The 17256-nt window shown below is 39.5% G+C and overlaps 1 protein-coding gene across 1 annotated transcript in view; it reads right to left on the bottom strand.

The window, feature by feature from the left end:
• Positions 1-17256, bottom strand: part of CCDC178 (coiled-coil domain containing 178) — a 124402-nt gene that overhangs the window by 33042 nt on the left and 74104 nt on the right. Inside the window, exon 17 of the mRNA XM_035125564.2 lies at positions 7614-7759. Coding sequence (XP_034981455.2) covers positions 7614-7759 — 146 coding nt within the window. The remainder of the gene's footprint in view (positions 1-7613; positions 7760-17256) is intronic.

The following is a 17256-nucleotide window of genomic DNA, read 5'->3' as shown; positions in this document are numbered from 1 at the left end:
GTCTTTATAGGCCCTCCCTGAAGATGCAGCCAGAAACTGACCCTGGGAACTTCTGCATACAAAGCATGAGCTCTGCTGCTGAACTACGGCCCTTCCCTATAATATCTAACAGCTGCTTTTAACACAACCTATTTACTCCAGCGCACACTTTCTCCATCATTTGGGAAGCAATATATCTAAAATCACATTGGGAAACCATACTATCATCATGTAGTCTTTAGACCATGTCGCCATCATCATCTATGAAACTCTGCCTGTCAATCAAGTAAGAATTGTATGTAAGGTTTTCTACAGTTGTAAGAGCCATATGACTATCCGTTTCAGAGCAACTTCTCCAGTCAAGTGTATATTTTAATCAGAAGCTGACTAGAACAGCATATTTTTATATATTCCAACAGTTTTAAAATATCAGTCCTCAATCTCATCTGAGAACTATCCACATGGTTCTACACTCCCGAGATATATGTGTCCTGACAGAAAGTACATTCCAAAATTTCTAACAAGCACAGATCGTGAAAAGATGCCATGGCTTTACCTATATCCTTCTGACAGGTCAAAATAGTGTCCTTAAAACACAGCAAATATGATAAATACCCCTAATGGTGTTTTACTTTTCACTTCATCACTTCCTCATTTAAATCATGGGCTGCCAAAGAAAGGCTTGCGGTTTGATTGTGGCTCCTAAAATGCTTTTGTATCGCCTCCCATAACATATTACAAGTCTGAGTATGCTGATGGGAATTTTGTTGAAAGTTCCAAATTCATAAATCTCACATTTTCAAACTTAAGTTTTAAAACATAAGTTTGAAAGCACCAAGGTAATATGTTTGAAAACACCAAACTGGACACAAACTGGGATTGAAAGAATCTGATTTAAGACCTCTTCAGGCATTTGGAATCTCAGAGAGGGCACAGGATTGTAATAGCCACTCCATCCACCCCAGCTTTTCCATATTGAGGAAGAAAATTTGAAAGGAGATTGCAGGAGTGTACAAATGAATGCACTTCTACTTTGCTCTGCAATTAGGAGCCCTGATTGTGCCACTCAATACGAGAAGGTCAGGGATGGAGATGGGTCACACAGTGTCATGTATTCTTGATAGATGCACATTCTAAATGCTTGAAGAAGCCTACAGGCAAATAACTGGATTTATGTCAGCAGCCTCACTGAGGGGAAGAGTAAAGAAGATCACATGTGAGAACCTGGCATGAAGAGGATTTTAAAGAAAATGTTGTGAGAAAACAGAATGAACACTATAATATGGTGAAATAGTAGGCTGTTGCATAAACTGTTGTAACCCATCTCAAATGGTAGCAGTAGTTGGCCATAAATTTTGGATGTGTGTGTGTGTGTGTGTGTGTGTGTGTGTGTGTGTGTGTGTGTGTGTGACAGTAGTGGGAGATGGCTCAAGCAGAGTTTCCTTTCTAATACAGTCAAGGATCACAGGGTGCAATTATTAAGTTTGGATTCATCTGTGCAATCATGCAAGAGTCAGTGTATTAAGATAAATTCTTTTCTGTATAAAAAAAGTGGAATGAAAGTGAATTTTGGTTTATTCAACCCTTCTTTGCATTCTACATGTGCAACAAATTTAAGGGTGTTACCTACCTTTTTTCAAAACTTCAAAGACCACTCTATATTAATACTTCTCCCTTGAAATGCTCACAAGAAAGTGTCTTTTACAAAAGCCAAATGTTCAAAGGAATATATTTGTAGAAAATAAGTGGGAAAGGGACCAAGTGTTCTCCGGATTAATATATAATTACTTTTTTCAGAGTTGTGCGTGTCATGATGCTTAGCAGTTTCTCTACACTCCTAAAGGCTCTAAAGACATGCATATTTACCTGGGAGTAAGTCTTATTGAATTAAATGGGACTTATTTGGAGGTCTTTAAGCAGAGGCTTGACAGCCATCTGTCAGGAATGCTTTGATGGTTTTTCCTGCTTGGCAGGGGGTTGGACTGGATGGCCCTTGTGGTCTCTTCCAACTCTATGATTCTATGATTCTATGATTCTATGATTTCTGCAAAGACATGCATAAGATTGCATTGTAAATTATCTTTCCTACTTTGATCATTGCCACAGTTTAATAATTTTTCAATAAAATACATACAAACCACTTGGGATGTTTTACTGCTTGAAAAGTGGTTTGTAAGTACTGTATTAGAAATACTGTAAATAAGCAAAAATACAAAGTCACCACCTGGTATCTCTTTTCAAAAACAGCCAACATTCTATTAAAAAATTTGTTTCTATAGATAACCTCTAAGCCAGTCAATTTCAATCATATTTTTTAAAGATGGGTTGATACAGGGGAAACTCAGATTCAGGAGTATTTTGTCGTACCTATTTTAAACCTTTTAACAGCACTGAAGAAGGCTGCTGTTTAAACTATTTTAATCTGACAGTATTACCATGTCTCCTCGTTTCTCTGCCCAGACCAGATGTAGGGACACACGGATCTCTCTGGGCTCATCCACACTCACTGGCAGAGGAAGGGGTACGGGGGGTGCGGTCCACCCTGTGTGTCATCCCTGGTGTGTGTGTGTGTGTGACATTGTCGCCCCACCCCCCTGGGACACTTGCCCCACCCCCGGGTGGACAGCTAGCTCCGCCTCTGTCCATACTCCCCTATGTCCTGTGGTTTATTCAGTTTGGTCTGTGACTTCTAAGCATGGGTCCAATAGGTTTTACTTTTGTCCTGTCACTTTTCCTGGGGAAACCACTGAATGGGAAAATATCAATCTGCAGAAAAGCTTATTGATACAGTGGTACCTTGGGTTGAGCACCCAATCCGTTCCGGGGTGTGAAAAGTACTCAACCCAAGCGGCACTTTAACGCATGCACGGAGCACCAATAGAGCGCTTCTGCGCATGCATGCACGGTGGAACCCAGAAGTAAACGCTTCTGGGTCCGCTGAGTACGCAACCCGAAAGTATGCAACCCGCAGCGTACTCAACCCGAGGTATGACTGTATTTGGTTTGATGCAGCAGTTAACAGTGGGTTTTCCTGGAGAAAGCAGCTGGGGGAGGGAGAAGAAAAACCTTTCGCACCTATGCCAAATGGAAGTGTGGATCAGAATAACATAAGCAATACTCTATTGTCTAGCGCAGGGGTCAGCAACTTTTTAAGCCATGGCGTGGGCCGGTCCACCGTCCCTCAGACCATTTGGTGGGCCAGACTATTTTTTTTTGGGGGGGTGAACAAATTCCTATGCCCCACAAATAACACGGAGATGCATTTTACATAAAAGGACACATTCTACTCATGTAAAAACACACTGATTCCTGGACTGTCTGCGGACCGGATTGAGAAGTCTATTGGGCCGCATCTGGCCCACGTGCCTTAGGTTGCCTACCCTGGTTTAGAGCACTTCTTCTTTTGAATTCACTATATTCTGGTGTTAATTGCTAGAGCATTTCTTTATTGAAAGAGAATAAAGGATGTTTTGGGGTATAATAAACTTTTAGTGTATACAGTAGCACTAAACAAAAGGACAAAAAGCGATGGAAAACAAACTCAGCACTGATTAATACTGCAATGAATACATTGCGTAGTGCCGTTAGAGCTAACTGTGAGTTTCTTGGCTAGATTATTATATAAATACAGTTCAGTTAACAAGCAGAGGTAGAGAAAGGTAGGTGAAAAATGGGAAAGATTTAATAAGAGAGCTTTGAATAAGGATTTTTAAGGGAAACTAAATTTTGTTATATGCAAAAGCTTGAGATGTTCTCTTGATCTGCAATACTTTTTGTATCAAGCATGCCAGTGCAGTCTTTTGATTCTAATATGAAACTACAGTAAGGATCATTGCACTAATGCATGAAGATTTGTGATAATGTTGCAGAAATTTTACTATCAAAACTGAACTGCAGTGTAATGACTTTTGTTATCATGGTTTCTAATAACTATTCAGCATGAATTGACCATACATACGTTCTGCTGCAATACTATGGCCACCACTCTGAAAAAGCTGAAGAGAAGACTTTGAGCAAAAGAAAATTCATATGAAATGTGTGCCATACAATATTAGTATCCCTGTAATCATTACAACCAAGACTAGAATTGGAATATTTTCTTCACTATTTCTTGCCTCACCATTCCAACTGCCTTTCTCTTTGTTCATAGCCTGATCTTTGTCTTCCCTCCTCCAACTGCACCCCCTAGCTCATATCCTTTCATCTACTTGTTTTTCTACAATGGCTGCTTTATACACTATACCTGACCCTCATTCTCTGTACTGGCATATGATGGTAAGAGGTGTGGACCATGCACAATAGAAAGCTGAACCATACACAACAAAATGGAGGGAAAGGTGACAAAGAGAAGCATTCCTGATGCAGCTTCAACAATGCAAATAAAGTCACAAAAGAGTTTCACATTAGAGATGAGCTCCCATCCATCTAAAATGAGTATGTCAGCATTCAAATCTTGAGTCATACAAAATGAAATTGAAACCTAATTTTGATCATGTATTTTTTAAGGAAGACAACTCTGTGCATCTGGGAAAGGGTGAACATGAGAGTGATTTTCTCCCTGAACATTCATGTCACTGTGATGTATATGTGCAGTAAGCAACTACAAAAATCATTACAGTGATACTCCCACAAAATTGATTTTCTGTTGCAGTTGTAAGTCACTTATTAGCAAAAATCTGAAGAAAAATACACCTTTTAATAGGAGCAGTATATAACCAGTTTCTTTTCTTGTTCTACTGTAATTAGTACAAATATTATTTATGTGCTGATTTTGTGTGTATAATTACATTATCAAAAGAATTTTCCAGCTACCTTTGTAATTATCCAATTTGGATCCTTAAATAGCCATGCTTTCTTGGTTGATGTACCTTCTGGTGCATAAGAAGAGTGCACACAAAGACTGTACAAGATTTTTAGTAGTGCAGTTCTTCATATTTTTTCCAAAACCACACAAGATTCTCACAAAGCGCATTAATATAGAATGATAGACTATGCACCTTGTTATACATACACCAGCATCTTCCAATTATCCTATACAGTTGCACACAGAAAGGATAATTTTAAACAACCTCCCACTTTAGATTTTTAATTTTTATATATACCTCTGGCCTGTTACATCTTTAGTTTCTTTCCTGATCAATTTTCATTGATTTTTCACAGTTATGCAGTCACATGCAATTTGATCTTATTAAAGGCTGTGACAGCCCTTTGGCATCTTGGACCCATTATGAACACCAATCCTAACAAATCAAATCAAGTCTTTATATGGGATTGAGATTGAATCCTGACAAGACAGAAGTACTGTTTGTGGGGGACAGGAGGCGGGCGGGTGTGGAGGACTCCCTGGTCCTGAATGGGGTAACTGTGCCCCTGAAAGACCAGGTGCGCAGCCTGGGAGTCATTTTAGACTCACAGCTGTCCATGGAGGCACAGGTCAACTCCGTGTCCAGGGCAGCTGTTTATCAGCTCCATCTGGTACGCAGGCTGAGTCCCTACCTGCCCAGTGACTGTCTCTCCAGAGTGGTGCATGCTCTAGTTATCTCTCGCTTGGACTACTGCAATGCGCTCTACGTGGGGCTACCTTTGAAGGTGACCCGGAAACTACAACTAATCCAGAATGCGGCAGCTAGACTGGTGACTGGGAGCGGCCGCCGAGATCACATAACACCGGTCCTAAAAGACCTACATTGGCTCCCAGTACGTTTCCGAGCACAATTCAAAGTGTTGGTGTTGACCTTTAAAGCCCTAAACGGCCTCGGTCCGGTATACCTGAAGGAGCGTCTCCACCCCCATCGTTCTGCCCGGACACTGAGGTCCAGCTCCGAGGGCCTTCTGGCGGTTCCCTCATTACGAGAAGCCAAGTTACAGGGAACCAGGCAGAGGGCCTTCTCGGTAGTGGCACCCACCCTGTGGAATGCCCTCCCACTAGAGGTCAAAGAGAACAATTACCAGACCTTTAGAAGGCATCTCAAGGCAGCCCTTTTTAGGGAAGCTTTTAATGTTTGATGGATTTCTGTATTTTAGAATTTCTGTTTTTTTGGAAGCCGCCCAGAGTGGCTGGGGGAACCCGGCCAGATGGGCGGGGTATAAATAATAAATTATTATTATTATTATTATTATTATTATTATTATTATTATTATTATTATTATGGTGCTTGAGCCAGAGGGCTCACCCTGCAAAAAGCAAGTGTCTGCATGTGTACAGTAAGGCTTCTGGCCTTTCATTTTCCAACAGCATCTCAAGCAGCATCACAGCTGACTTTTGAGACACCGCAAGTGCACAAGCTCAAGTTCTAATAAATGCATGGGTTGCTGTTACAAAATGAAAGTCAGAAGTTCCACTGCATGTGTAGCCCGCCATGTGGCCTCTTGGAATGTTGCAATGATGGCGAACAAGTCAAGTCTATAATGGGAATTTTCAGGGGGGAAATAATTCCAAGCAAATTACCTTGCATAATAATTTCCCTTTTTAACAGGAGAAAGCTGCTGCATCTGAGTAGATCTGTTTCTTAATTTGATTTCTAAATTCCTTATATGTACTGTTTTGCTAAGTTGCAATCATTGTTTCCTAGAAAGAACTTCCCTTGTTGATCTACTTAATACAGAGTTATACAAACATTTCAGTGTAATGAGATGTAGGTTACTAGGTGAGTGGGATATTATGAATCGTCAGCAAAGCAGTGCTCTGATGGGTTCCTCAGCTGGTATTTGAAACTATTGTGGTGTTGAACTGAGTATAATTTCAGTGTATAGCACAGTAATCAGAGGACCATTTCATCACAAATCAGCACTCACCCTGAATTCCATACCTCACCTGACTGCAGACTGAACCATATTGTTTGACAATATATCTGAAGCTATGAAGCTGGGTCACAGAATCATAGAATCTTAGAGTTGGAAGGGACCCAAGGGTCATCTAGTCCAACCCCCTGCAATGCAGGAATCTCAGCTAAAGCATCCATGACACATGGCCATCCAACACTGAACAGCTGTGAAACAGTGGGGGAAGGGTGTGTGTTTTTCAATAGTAGAGGAGCAATGGGAGCAGGTAGTTTAAGCTTTCTTGTGCCCTCTTTTTCGTCTCTTACTACCTTTCTACCTGAAACCCCGCCTCCAACCCACTTTTTTCCTATGGTGCAGAAGGCACTAGTGACTCACTATTGCTGATTATCTGAGAAATGCACAAAGCCTTAGCTGCTGCATCAGGCTAGGGAATCCACTCATTTGCATGCATGAATCTTCATCCAGGAAAGGATATGAATGTAGAAGAATTTTCCGCACTTACTAGTTTTCGCTTTTTGTATGGCTCTCAGTTAGAGCAGGTCATTTGTCTTGCATTAAACAAAATGCAACTTCTACAGAAACATTAAAGCAGAGCATGATTCTACGCAAAAAGGCATGCAAACACCAAACGGAATGAATGATAAGATTTTGAAGATCCTTGATAGAAAAATACTTCTGTTAAAGTAAAGAAGTAAAAATGTACAGGATGGAAAATATAAAGAAGGAAGACATGGAAGACATCACATAGGATGTTCCAGGAACTTAACAACTTATTTCAAAACATTATTAAACAGTAATAATTAGCAAATAGAAAATAAGCAATTAAGAAACCGAACCCATTATTAACATACCTGCTGCTGGTCTCTTAATCCTGATTCAGCTCTAACTTTATGATCATAGAAGTCTGCAAGTTCATTTTTGACATTTAGATAGCATAACTGAAGCATCTGATATTCTTGCGCTAAACGCAGGTTTTCATCCTCTGAAAACTCCAGATCTCTCTAAAGGGAGACATTTTTGATTAACATTACAAACCATTTATAAAGCTATGATTTCATTCCAAAACTTCTCAATAAGATTCATTTTTACTAGAGTTGTATTCTGTTGCACTGTACAGAATAATGCATATGCTTTGTATGCCTAAGAAATTAATAATAATAATAATAATGTGGAAAGAAATTACTGTACAGTGAGTGAAAGGAAGGAAAACAGTTCTTATACGTTCCTTTTCTGAATTAAAAAAATGCAGTGAAGCAATTGGCTAAGCTGCACATGAATGGCCTGATTCAGCAAGGGAGATTTGTGTGTGCAGCCATTATAGATGTGCATCACGATACGCATCTGGTGTTCACTGGTATTAATGGATGTGTCTGATACATTCCCACCCAGGAATGCACATGCTTACCCAGGGCCACTAGACACATACAATATAGTGCAGTAAAGGGATTAATTGCATCTGCAACAATGTAGAAAAGGGCTGCAGGAATGTATCTCTTTCCCCAAATACATGTGGCAGAATGCCACCACCTGCGGTGACTACAAAGAAGCATGTTCACATCCTCAGAAATGCCACTGTAGTTTGTCAGCTGCTTTCCCAAAGGATGGCATGCCACTCCTTACATTCTTATAAGAATATATATATTTCAGTATCATATAACAATATTCTTGTATTAGTTCTCTCAGTACATGGGATTTCCAAATTAACCTAATTTAGCTAATGGGAATGTACTAAGCTTTGTTTATATGGCTAACTATAGGCTGAAAAGGAATTTGGGAGACTAGATTGAGATTTCTGTGAGTCTGTACTGTCTGTGTGCTTTTTCTGCAACTCCACCTCTACTATCCCTACCAACAAAAAACGACCCTCTAAATGCTGACCTGGATTTCATGTAGAGAGGCTAAAAGGAAGCAAACAATTAATATAATTAAATAACTTCTTTTTCTCTTTCCTAATACACAATTGACATGGATAAGTGAGTTCTTCAGTGCAGCTGTCTTAAGAAGCTTAGACAGAAAATTCTATCTTTGATTCACTTCCCTTCTCTGGAAAGAGTAATATTTGAGGAAGATAGATATTTGGTGGTAAACTTATATTCACACGGAAAAGTAGCATGTCAGGAAGGAAGGTGGGGTAAAAATTTTTTCTCCTTGTCATTTTGTTTAGTTTGTTTTATCTGCATGAGCTGCTACTTACAGTCTATAGTAGTGCAGCTCAGACATAGGTCCCCCCCCCAATTTCTTTACTTTTTTTTTTTGTAAACCATGCCAGAGGGTGGCAATTCATACTGAGACTCAGACACCGGGGTAAAAGAGTTTAATCTTTCTCTCCTTGCCATTTTACACCTGTAAATTGCAATGGGACAAATAGCTTCGAGGGGGAAATGGCCTAGAGGAAAAGGGTTTATCCACCACTGCGCCCAATACCGCAATCACCATTTGAACCTCAACTGTATATATGCTTCTTACAAAAATGTAAAAGATTGGATATCTTATCATGGATCTCATCTACTTGGCTCTTAAATATGGCAATAAAAAGAATGCAAAAATATCAGGGAAAGGTGATTCTCTGCAAGAATAACATAGGGGCACAACATATTTTTTATAGCAATCTCACTTTTACTGAAATCCTAATGGTTTACATTATAATGGTGACATCTAACACAAGCAATTAACATTTATATAGTAATCACAATATTAGAAAATCGGTTACGGTAACTATTAAGAATGTTGGGGAAATGGTATTTATATATAAAGAGTAAAAGGTCAACATTTTCATTTCAAACGGGCTAGGGAAATGAGGTTCTCACAATGCTTTGAGAACAAAAGAGATGGAGACTGAAGCATACAGATAGCCAAAAGTTAGAAAACCTTTATTTGAAAGTTGGCACTATCTTTAGGTCTGTTTTAGAAATTCACGGAGAAAAGGAGGCTTTCAAAGGTGCATTAGGAAAGCCTTCAAATAAACTTAGGTTGCACTAGGGAGTAAGCTCCAATGAATGTAGTGGGGCCAAAAAAATATTCATAAGGTTGCACTCTTAAATTCATGGCAACATATAAAGGAGAATAACCTAGAAAAGCCCAAAGAATTTGTTCCTTATCAGCTTATTTGGCAACAAATATGTAGTTGTGCTAATTTGTTGAGTGCAATGGAGGTATCTTTTCTCAAGGAATAAATTCTACTTCGGAAATATTGCACGGTCCCGCCATTCCAATCTCAGTTTGTTGTATCCTTTTCTCTGTTAGTAGGGTCACTGTAGTCTGGAGAGCTGTGCAGAATGTTGGTAGTACAAATGTCGGTATCAGCTTTTGGATAATGGCTATGTCTTCACTGGTGCTGTTTGACAAAACTCTATCACAGAGTTCCCTGGGGAGAGGGATTGATTGTTAAACCACTCTGTGAGGGGAAAAGGCGTCTCCAAACAGCTCTCGACACCTTTGACAAACTGCAGTTCCCAGGATTCTTTGGGTGAAGTAATGACTGCTTAAAGTGCTATGATACTGCTTTCTGTGAAATGAAATACTAAAAAGGAGGAAAAAGCACTACATTGGGAAGGGAACATAGCTACGGTAGTAGTAGAGCCCCTATTTTGCATGGAGAAGGTGCCAGGGTCAGACACTGACACCTGCAGTTAAAACAATCAGGTAGTAGGTAATGAGAAGGAGTTCTTCTTGGGAGGGTGGGTAGCTGTTGTCAGTCAGAGTTGACTATACTGGGATAGATGGAGAATTGTTAAGACACCTATCTAACAACCATGAAATAACATATATTTGAAGCAAAAGAATCATGTCCTCTACTCCACGTTCACTCAACACAGAAAGGAGCAAGACTGTACAAGCTGTCACTGCCATTGATTGTCAGTACACCTGCTTGCCATGCCCGCTTTTATCTGTGTGTTCAGCATTAGTTTGAAATCTTCCATGTGATCAGGAACTGTGAGAAAGTCAGGGTTCTTGCACATGTGGAAGAGCTGTACGTACATTTCACACTCATGTAGAACATATGGACATGTGTGTGTGTTATATACTTTTAAACCATGAACTGCTCCAGGGTGCAATATGCAAAAGGAAAGTGATGTGCAAGACCATGGAATCTTGTCCTATGGAAACTTGGAATGATATTATAAATTCACTGCAGCTGCACATTGCATGGGGCAGAATGGTAGTGGGGGCAAGCTGTTCTTCAGGGACAGCTGCTGTCCATTAATGATCTTTTTACTTAGTAACTCCACCACCACAGAAACATGAGCAGAATGTTTGCTTACGGGAGCTCTGTTGGTTCTGTGATAGTTTATAATGGGGGCTCCAAAAGCTGCAAATGGCAGTCAGGGAGGGTACCACTTGTGCAGTTTTAAATGGGTGTGTCAGCTATTATTGCACATTACCACATTTGCTTCTCCTTTCCGCAAGGAAGCAAACCACAGAACAACAACCTTGGCATTTCGTCCAGACCAGCATCCGTGGTTTGCTTCTCTGAAAACCACAATCTGAAGTCAAAATTTGTTCTTGGGTTTCTGTTTGTGGTTTGTTTGGAGAAATAAGCCATAAGGGTTGCTTCAGATGTAACACTCAGATAACCACTCAGTGGTTTTTTCCCTCCACTTAGTGTAAGAAGGAGCAAAGTGGGAATGCTTCAACTGCATGCACTAGCAGACATCTTATGCAGAACCTAATTTAACTAACTATGGTTATTTATTTTAAATATGTATAACCCACCATTCATCACAATCATCTCAGAGTGAGGTACACCTTTAGCACCTATAATAATCTATAGTAACAGCAAGAAATAGTTAAAAGCAGTGAATATTAAACCAACAGAATGGTATCTACTTTATTCTCTTATGCTTGAGTAAATAGTCCTGTTTTAAACTGGTGCAGAAATGGAAGTCAGCACCAATTTGGGTTAGTGGCATTGCGTTAGGTGTGCATGAGGCCAGTTAGCTGTAGTGGAACAATATTTTCCATAGAGGTTCTGGTACAAACTGCTTATGGGAGGGAGCTTTCCAAACTCCAGCTAAAGAGTTACAGAATAAAAATTATTTGAGTTTAGGATTGTAATTATTGCTGTGATTAATAAATGTTATAATCTTAGAAGAGCAATTCACTTCACATTCAAAAATACATTTTCTAGAAAACTGTTTTCTAATTTTAATGAATACTGTGACAAATAATTAACTTCCTTTTCTACAAAAAATAAAATAAATCCATTTTGTAGGATCATTTGTCCACATAAGCTTCCAGAATACTAAGGCTTGTTAGAGTTCGAAGGATTGCTATCCTTGTAGTTTTCATTTTAAAAAGTGGTATAAAACATTGTAGTAATTAGAACACACCTAAAACATTACTCTCATTGAATTGCTTAATGATTGTAAGCATTTTCAATTCTGAAGAACAACTCAGGAAGCAACCTTGCTGACAGAGTTTCTGACTCATCAAAATTATGTCCTTTATTTCACTGACAAGCCATTTTGCTTGAGCAAACCACTCAGTCAGTAGCAATGGACGTGGCTGACACCCAGTGGTCTTCCAGGTAAGATTTTAAAATACACACACACACACACACACACACACACACACACACACACGTAAAGACAACACACAGAGCACTACTAGAACAACTTTGTATCTATTTACACTTCAGAGCTCTTAACTACTACATATTCAAGATGTAATCTGTTCTCTGATTTTTATCTTTTTTCAAATGGAAGGCTAAAATATAAAAACCAATGTCTGAAACACCTGTTAAGGTTTTTGCTTTGCGCCTTTTGCATATCCAGCTAATTTATATTCACATAATTGAGATGGTATGCACAACTTTATTAATAGTTTAACATTTGTTCCACAAATTATTGCAATCATTGATGTACTATCATCATGAAAGATTAGCATAGAATTTGTCCATAAATGTTGCTTATGAAACAAAATTAAACAGTGCTGATAAACTTTCTATTTAAATAAGCCTAACAATATTAGGTAAGGGGACCCAGGTGGCGCTGTGGGTTAAACCACAGAGCCTAGGGCTTGCTGATCAGAAGGTCAGCGGTTCGAATCCCCGCAATGGGGTGAGCTCCCGTTGCTCGGTCCCAGCTCCTGCCAACCTAGCAGTTCGAAAGCACGTCAAAATGCTAGTAGATAAATAGGTGCTGCTACAGCGGGAAGGTAAACGGCGTTTCCGTGTGCTGCTCTGGTTCGCCAGAAGTGGCTTTGTCATGCTGGCCACATATTGTTACCTTTTACTAACAATATTAGGTAGATATCAAGATGAAGAAAAAACTTTTACATACAGTTCGATACAGTGATACAGTTTGTGATAGGCTTTCTGTACAGCACACACAATAGCACAGTTTGGTGGCAAACACACCATACATTTAAAGCACCTGACTGCCCCCAAAGAATCCTGGGAAGTGTAGATTACCCCTCACAGAGCTACAATTCCCAGCACCCTTACAAACTGCAGTTCTTGGGATTCTTTGGTAGAAACTAATGTACTGGCGTGCTATGGTCCATGGGGTCACGGAGGGTCGGACGCGACTAAGCGACTAAACAACAACAAGTGCACACAGCCTTTGTGGTTTTATATTCACATCTGCTAAGCAAAAATTAGAATCCCTACTTCACCCATAAGAGTGCAATGCAAAGTGGAAAATAAACTCTCATTACATTTTGCCCATGCCAATTGTGAGGATGATAAAAAAGTAACTTATCTGCTTTTAATTATTTTGGTCACGTGCTTCTAGTTTAGCTTGGTTGATCTGTGCACAAGTGAATGTTCTATCAATATGACAAACTAGTTTCTTGCACAGTACAGCCTCACCTCAGTTATTCAAATCTCCTTAGCTGATTAGATCAGGAATGGGGAGCCTCCAGCTCATGGGCCAAATTAGAACCAGCAGAGTTCCTAATTTGGCCCGTGAAGCCATTTCTTCAAGCCACGTCATCCTGCACCACACGTCATGTCATATGATGTCATATGTGGGGCAGGTAAAGACACAGCTGCAAAGAGGACCCTTAAGGTGAGCTCTTGATTGTTCCTTGGCAGGAGCACATTCTCCATTCAACACCCTTTAAATCTGGTGTCAAATGCAAGCTCCCAATCGGGAGCTCCAAAGTGCAGCTAATCACTGTCAAAAGTGATCAACATTGATGGCAAGCCGAGCTGGGTTCTCTTGTACTCGGGAGTTCTCAGTCAGGAGCTCTGGTCTGCAGCTGGTCACAGGTGAAAACAAAACTTGCAGTTGACAAATCCCATTTTTGATAAGAATCATATGCTGAGTTCAAGTTGGGAGGCAAAGGGAAAATGCCATTGCAGGTAGTTTGAAGATATGCTTGCAAATGGGGGGGGGGAGAGAGAATAGTTTTCTTTGAAGTTGGGTTACTTAAATCAGCGTTTCTCAACCGCTGTTCCACGGCACACTAGTGTGCCACGAGACGCTGGCTGGTGTGCCGCGACGTGCGGCGACGAGAAGGGCGATTTGCATTGTCACGTGCCTGGCGGCTGCCAATACACAACACTGACCCGCCGGAAAGCAATATTTCTCCTCCTCTTTCCCAAAGCTCGGTGCAAACGAGCCTGGCGGCCGCCAATGCAATACACTGACCCGCCGGAAAGCAATATTTGGCAAGTGTTTCTTACAGTCATAATTATAATATAGGGCGGCACAGAGTTAATTTTTTAAACTTTTTTAATGGTGGTGTGCCTCGTGATTTTTTTCACGGAACAAGTGTGCCGTGGCCCAAAAAAGGTTGAGAAACACTGACTTAAATGACACGTGGGAAGCCCTGTTCACCTGTCAAAAGTGGTCTGTGGGACAATTCAGGATCTGGCCCATTAACCAGATCCTTTCCCCCACCCCTGGATTAAATCCTGCAGATGAAAAAAATGGGGGGGGGGTGAGTTTGGAACTAATTACATTATTTTGAAGAATTATAAGTTGTTTTCATAGACTTTAATGGATTTTATTGAACTGAATATCTGAATGCCTTTGAGAATTAGCCAGCTGAGTATCTGAATACTTTAGTGAATTAGTCACTTGAGTATCTAAACACCTAGATTCTTTAATTAACTGATAGTATTTATCTACTGATGCTATCAGCTCAGCTGATTATTAGAATTTCTCAGTAAACTGGTTATCTAAGCATTTCATTGAGTAACATTTGAATACCTTAATACTGCTGCAATCCTAACCCCATTTACTTTCTGAGTAGTCCTATTGTTGTTAATCCTTTGAGCATATGATCACCTGAATTCTGTAATGAGCTGCTTGTTCAATCTCCTAATTAATGATGACATAATATTATGGTGGCCATTTTTATTCCTCAATGAACTGGTTATGTAAGTTTATTTGAGGGCAAAAATATACGGAGGATTATAACGTATGAGTTTATTCATGAATCAAATTGACTACCTAAATGTTTTAATACATTAATGCACTGATAATTATTTACTACACACACCACTCAGTCACTTTGGTGCTGCTAACACAGCAATTCTGACTTCACCCCCAGAGGAGCACACCATTGTCTCTCGAGCTGGCATGTGCCAACCAATGAAAAGTGAATAGATTAATTAAAATCTGACTGGATACAGGATGAAACATATGTTACAATAACATTGGGGTTGGTTCAGTCCTATGGTTCTAGTGTTGTTCCTATTACCTTTATTTTGGAAATGCTTACTGATTCGAATATATCTTTAAGAACAATCCAATGAATGAGTACAGTAGAAGTAAAAGCAGCAATTCCTTCTCCGAAAATAATATGACAAGAAAGCACAAGAAGATACAGATTGTGGCAAGCCAATAGTCACTGCAAGATATGAGTTAATCACTTTCAATGGAATTTCATAAATTTGAAAATGAAATTAAAACTTTTAAGAGGAAGATAATTATGGTCATTAATGATGCAGAAAATAATACATTGACTTTATTAGAGAATAAGTTAATTGATTGTGAAATAAATAGGATGCACCAGGGTGGCATGACTAACTAAAGTCCATTGATTTCAATGGGCCCAGTCTGAGTATGACTAACATTGGTTATTACCATTAAGTAATAATTAGAACTGCAGATGCAGCTTAATTGTTTTTACAGAACTTACAATCAGATGAGGAAGTTGAGGAGGAACTAAATAATATAAACAAAGTAAATAACATTACTGAATTTTAGTTATAAGGTAGGAAACCAATGTTGTAATGGAGGAGAGCATGACCCTAGCAACAGGAATGTCACTGTTTATAAATGTAATGAAGGGGAGATCAATGTAAGAGATTATAACTGCAGTCAAATCAATTAACTCAGGTAAAGCACCTGGACTCAAAGGGGAAGGACTAGATGACCCTTGGGTCCCTTCCAGCTCGAAGATTCTATGATTCTAACAACTAAATTCTATAAGCCCCATATTGAATAGCCCCAATTTCAAAGGAATTATTATTCCTTTATTATTTAAAGGGGGAAATCAAAGTAAGAAGCTTCCTGAAACACAGAGAGATGTAAGGATAATCGTAATTTTAAAACCAAATACAGTTGCAGATATTACAGACCAATCTCAGCATTGAATAAAGACTACAATATTTTGGCAACACTTTTTATGTTTCTTAAAATGTACTAAATATTCTTTTTTTAAAATTGGCCACATTATTGGCAAATAGACTATATGAAGTTGTAGATAATTACATCAAAAAGTCCAAAATGGATTCATTAAAGGAAGACAACTTATAGATAACACAACATTGTGAATGCAGAGAAAGTGTCTGTCCTGCCTCTCATGTGAAGTGCACATTTAATCCTTACAACTTCCTGTTGAGACTGATAATAATAATAATAATAATAATAATAATAATAAAATTTGTTTATACCCCGCCCTCCCCAGCCAAGGCCGGGCTCAGAGTGGCTAACACCAAATATAAAACAACTAGTTAAAATACAATTCAACAACAAGACTAAATACATTAAAATTAAACATTAAAAATGCAGCCTCGTAAAAAAGGGGGAAAGAAAGGAAAATGGGGGAGGGGATCAGGTTGGCTCCAGGCCAAATGCCAGGTGGAACAACTCTGTCTTACAGGCCCTGCGGAAAGAAATCAGGTCCCGCAGGGCCCTGGTCTCAGGAGACAGAGAGTTCCACCAGGTCGGGGCCAGTGTTGAGAAAGCCCTGGTTCTAGTTGAGACATAGAGACTTCTGCAAGACCATATAGCAAATGTCATGTCTGAGTGAGGATTTGAACTTATTTTTTTCCTTGTCCACATCAAGGACTCCCAGAGCTTCTCTGCTTTCACCTCTGCTGTCTATTTCTAGTATTCATTCCCCCTCAGTTGTCTATTTTTCTAGTGCCTTTTCAACTAATTTTCAAGAGTTCTTTCCTACTGTGATAAGGTCAGCTTGTAGACATGTGCATTCATTGCTGATAAAATGATACATTGTTAGAGTTCAGATGCTATGGGGAAAGTGCTAAGAAAGCAATGTGTCTCAATCCCAATCACTAGGAAGGGGTCACCTCGT

The sequence above is a fragment of the Zootoca vivipara genome, chromosome 8 (genome assembly GCF_963506605.1).
Source record: "Zootoca vivipara chromosome 8, rZooViv1.1, whole genome shotgun sequence".
Taxonomy (NCBI): domain Eukaryota; kingdom Metazoa; phylum Chordata; class Lepidosauria; order Squamata; family Lacertidae; genus Zootoca; species Zootoca vivipara.
The sequence above is the reverse complement of the archived record's forward strand: the minus strand, read 5'-3'. Positions and strand labels throughout refer to the sequence as shown.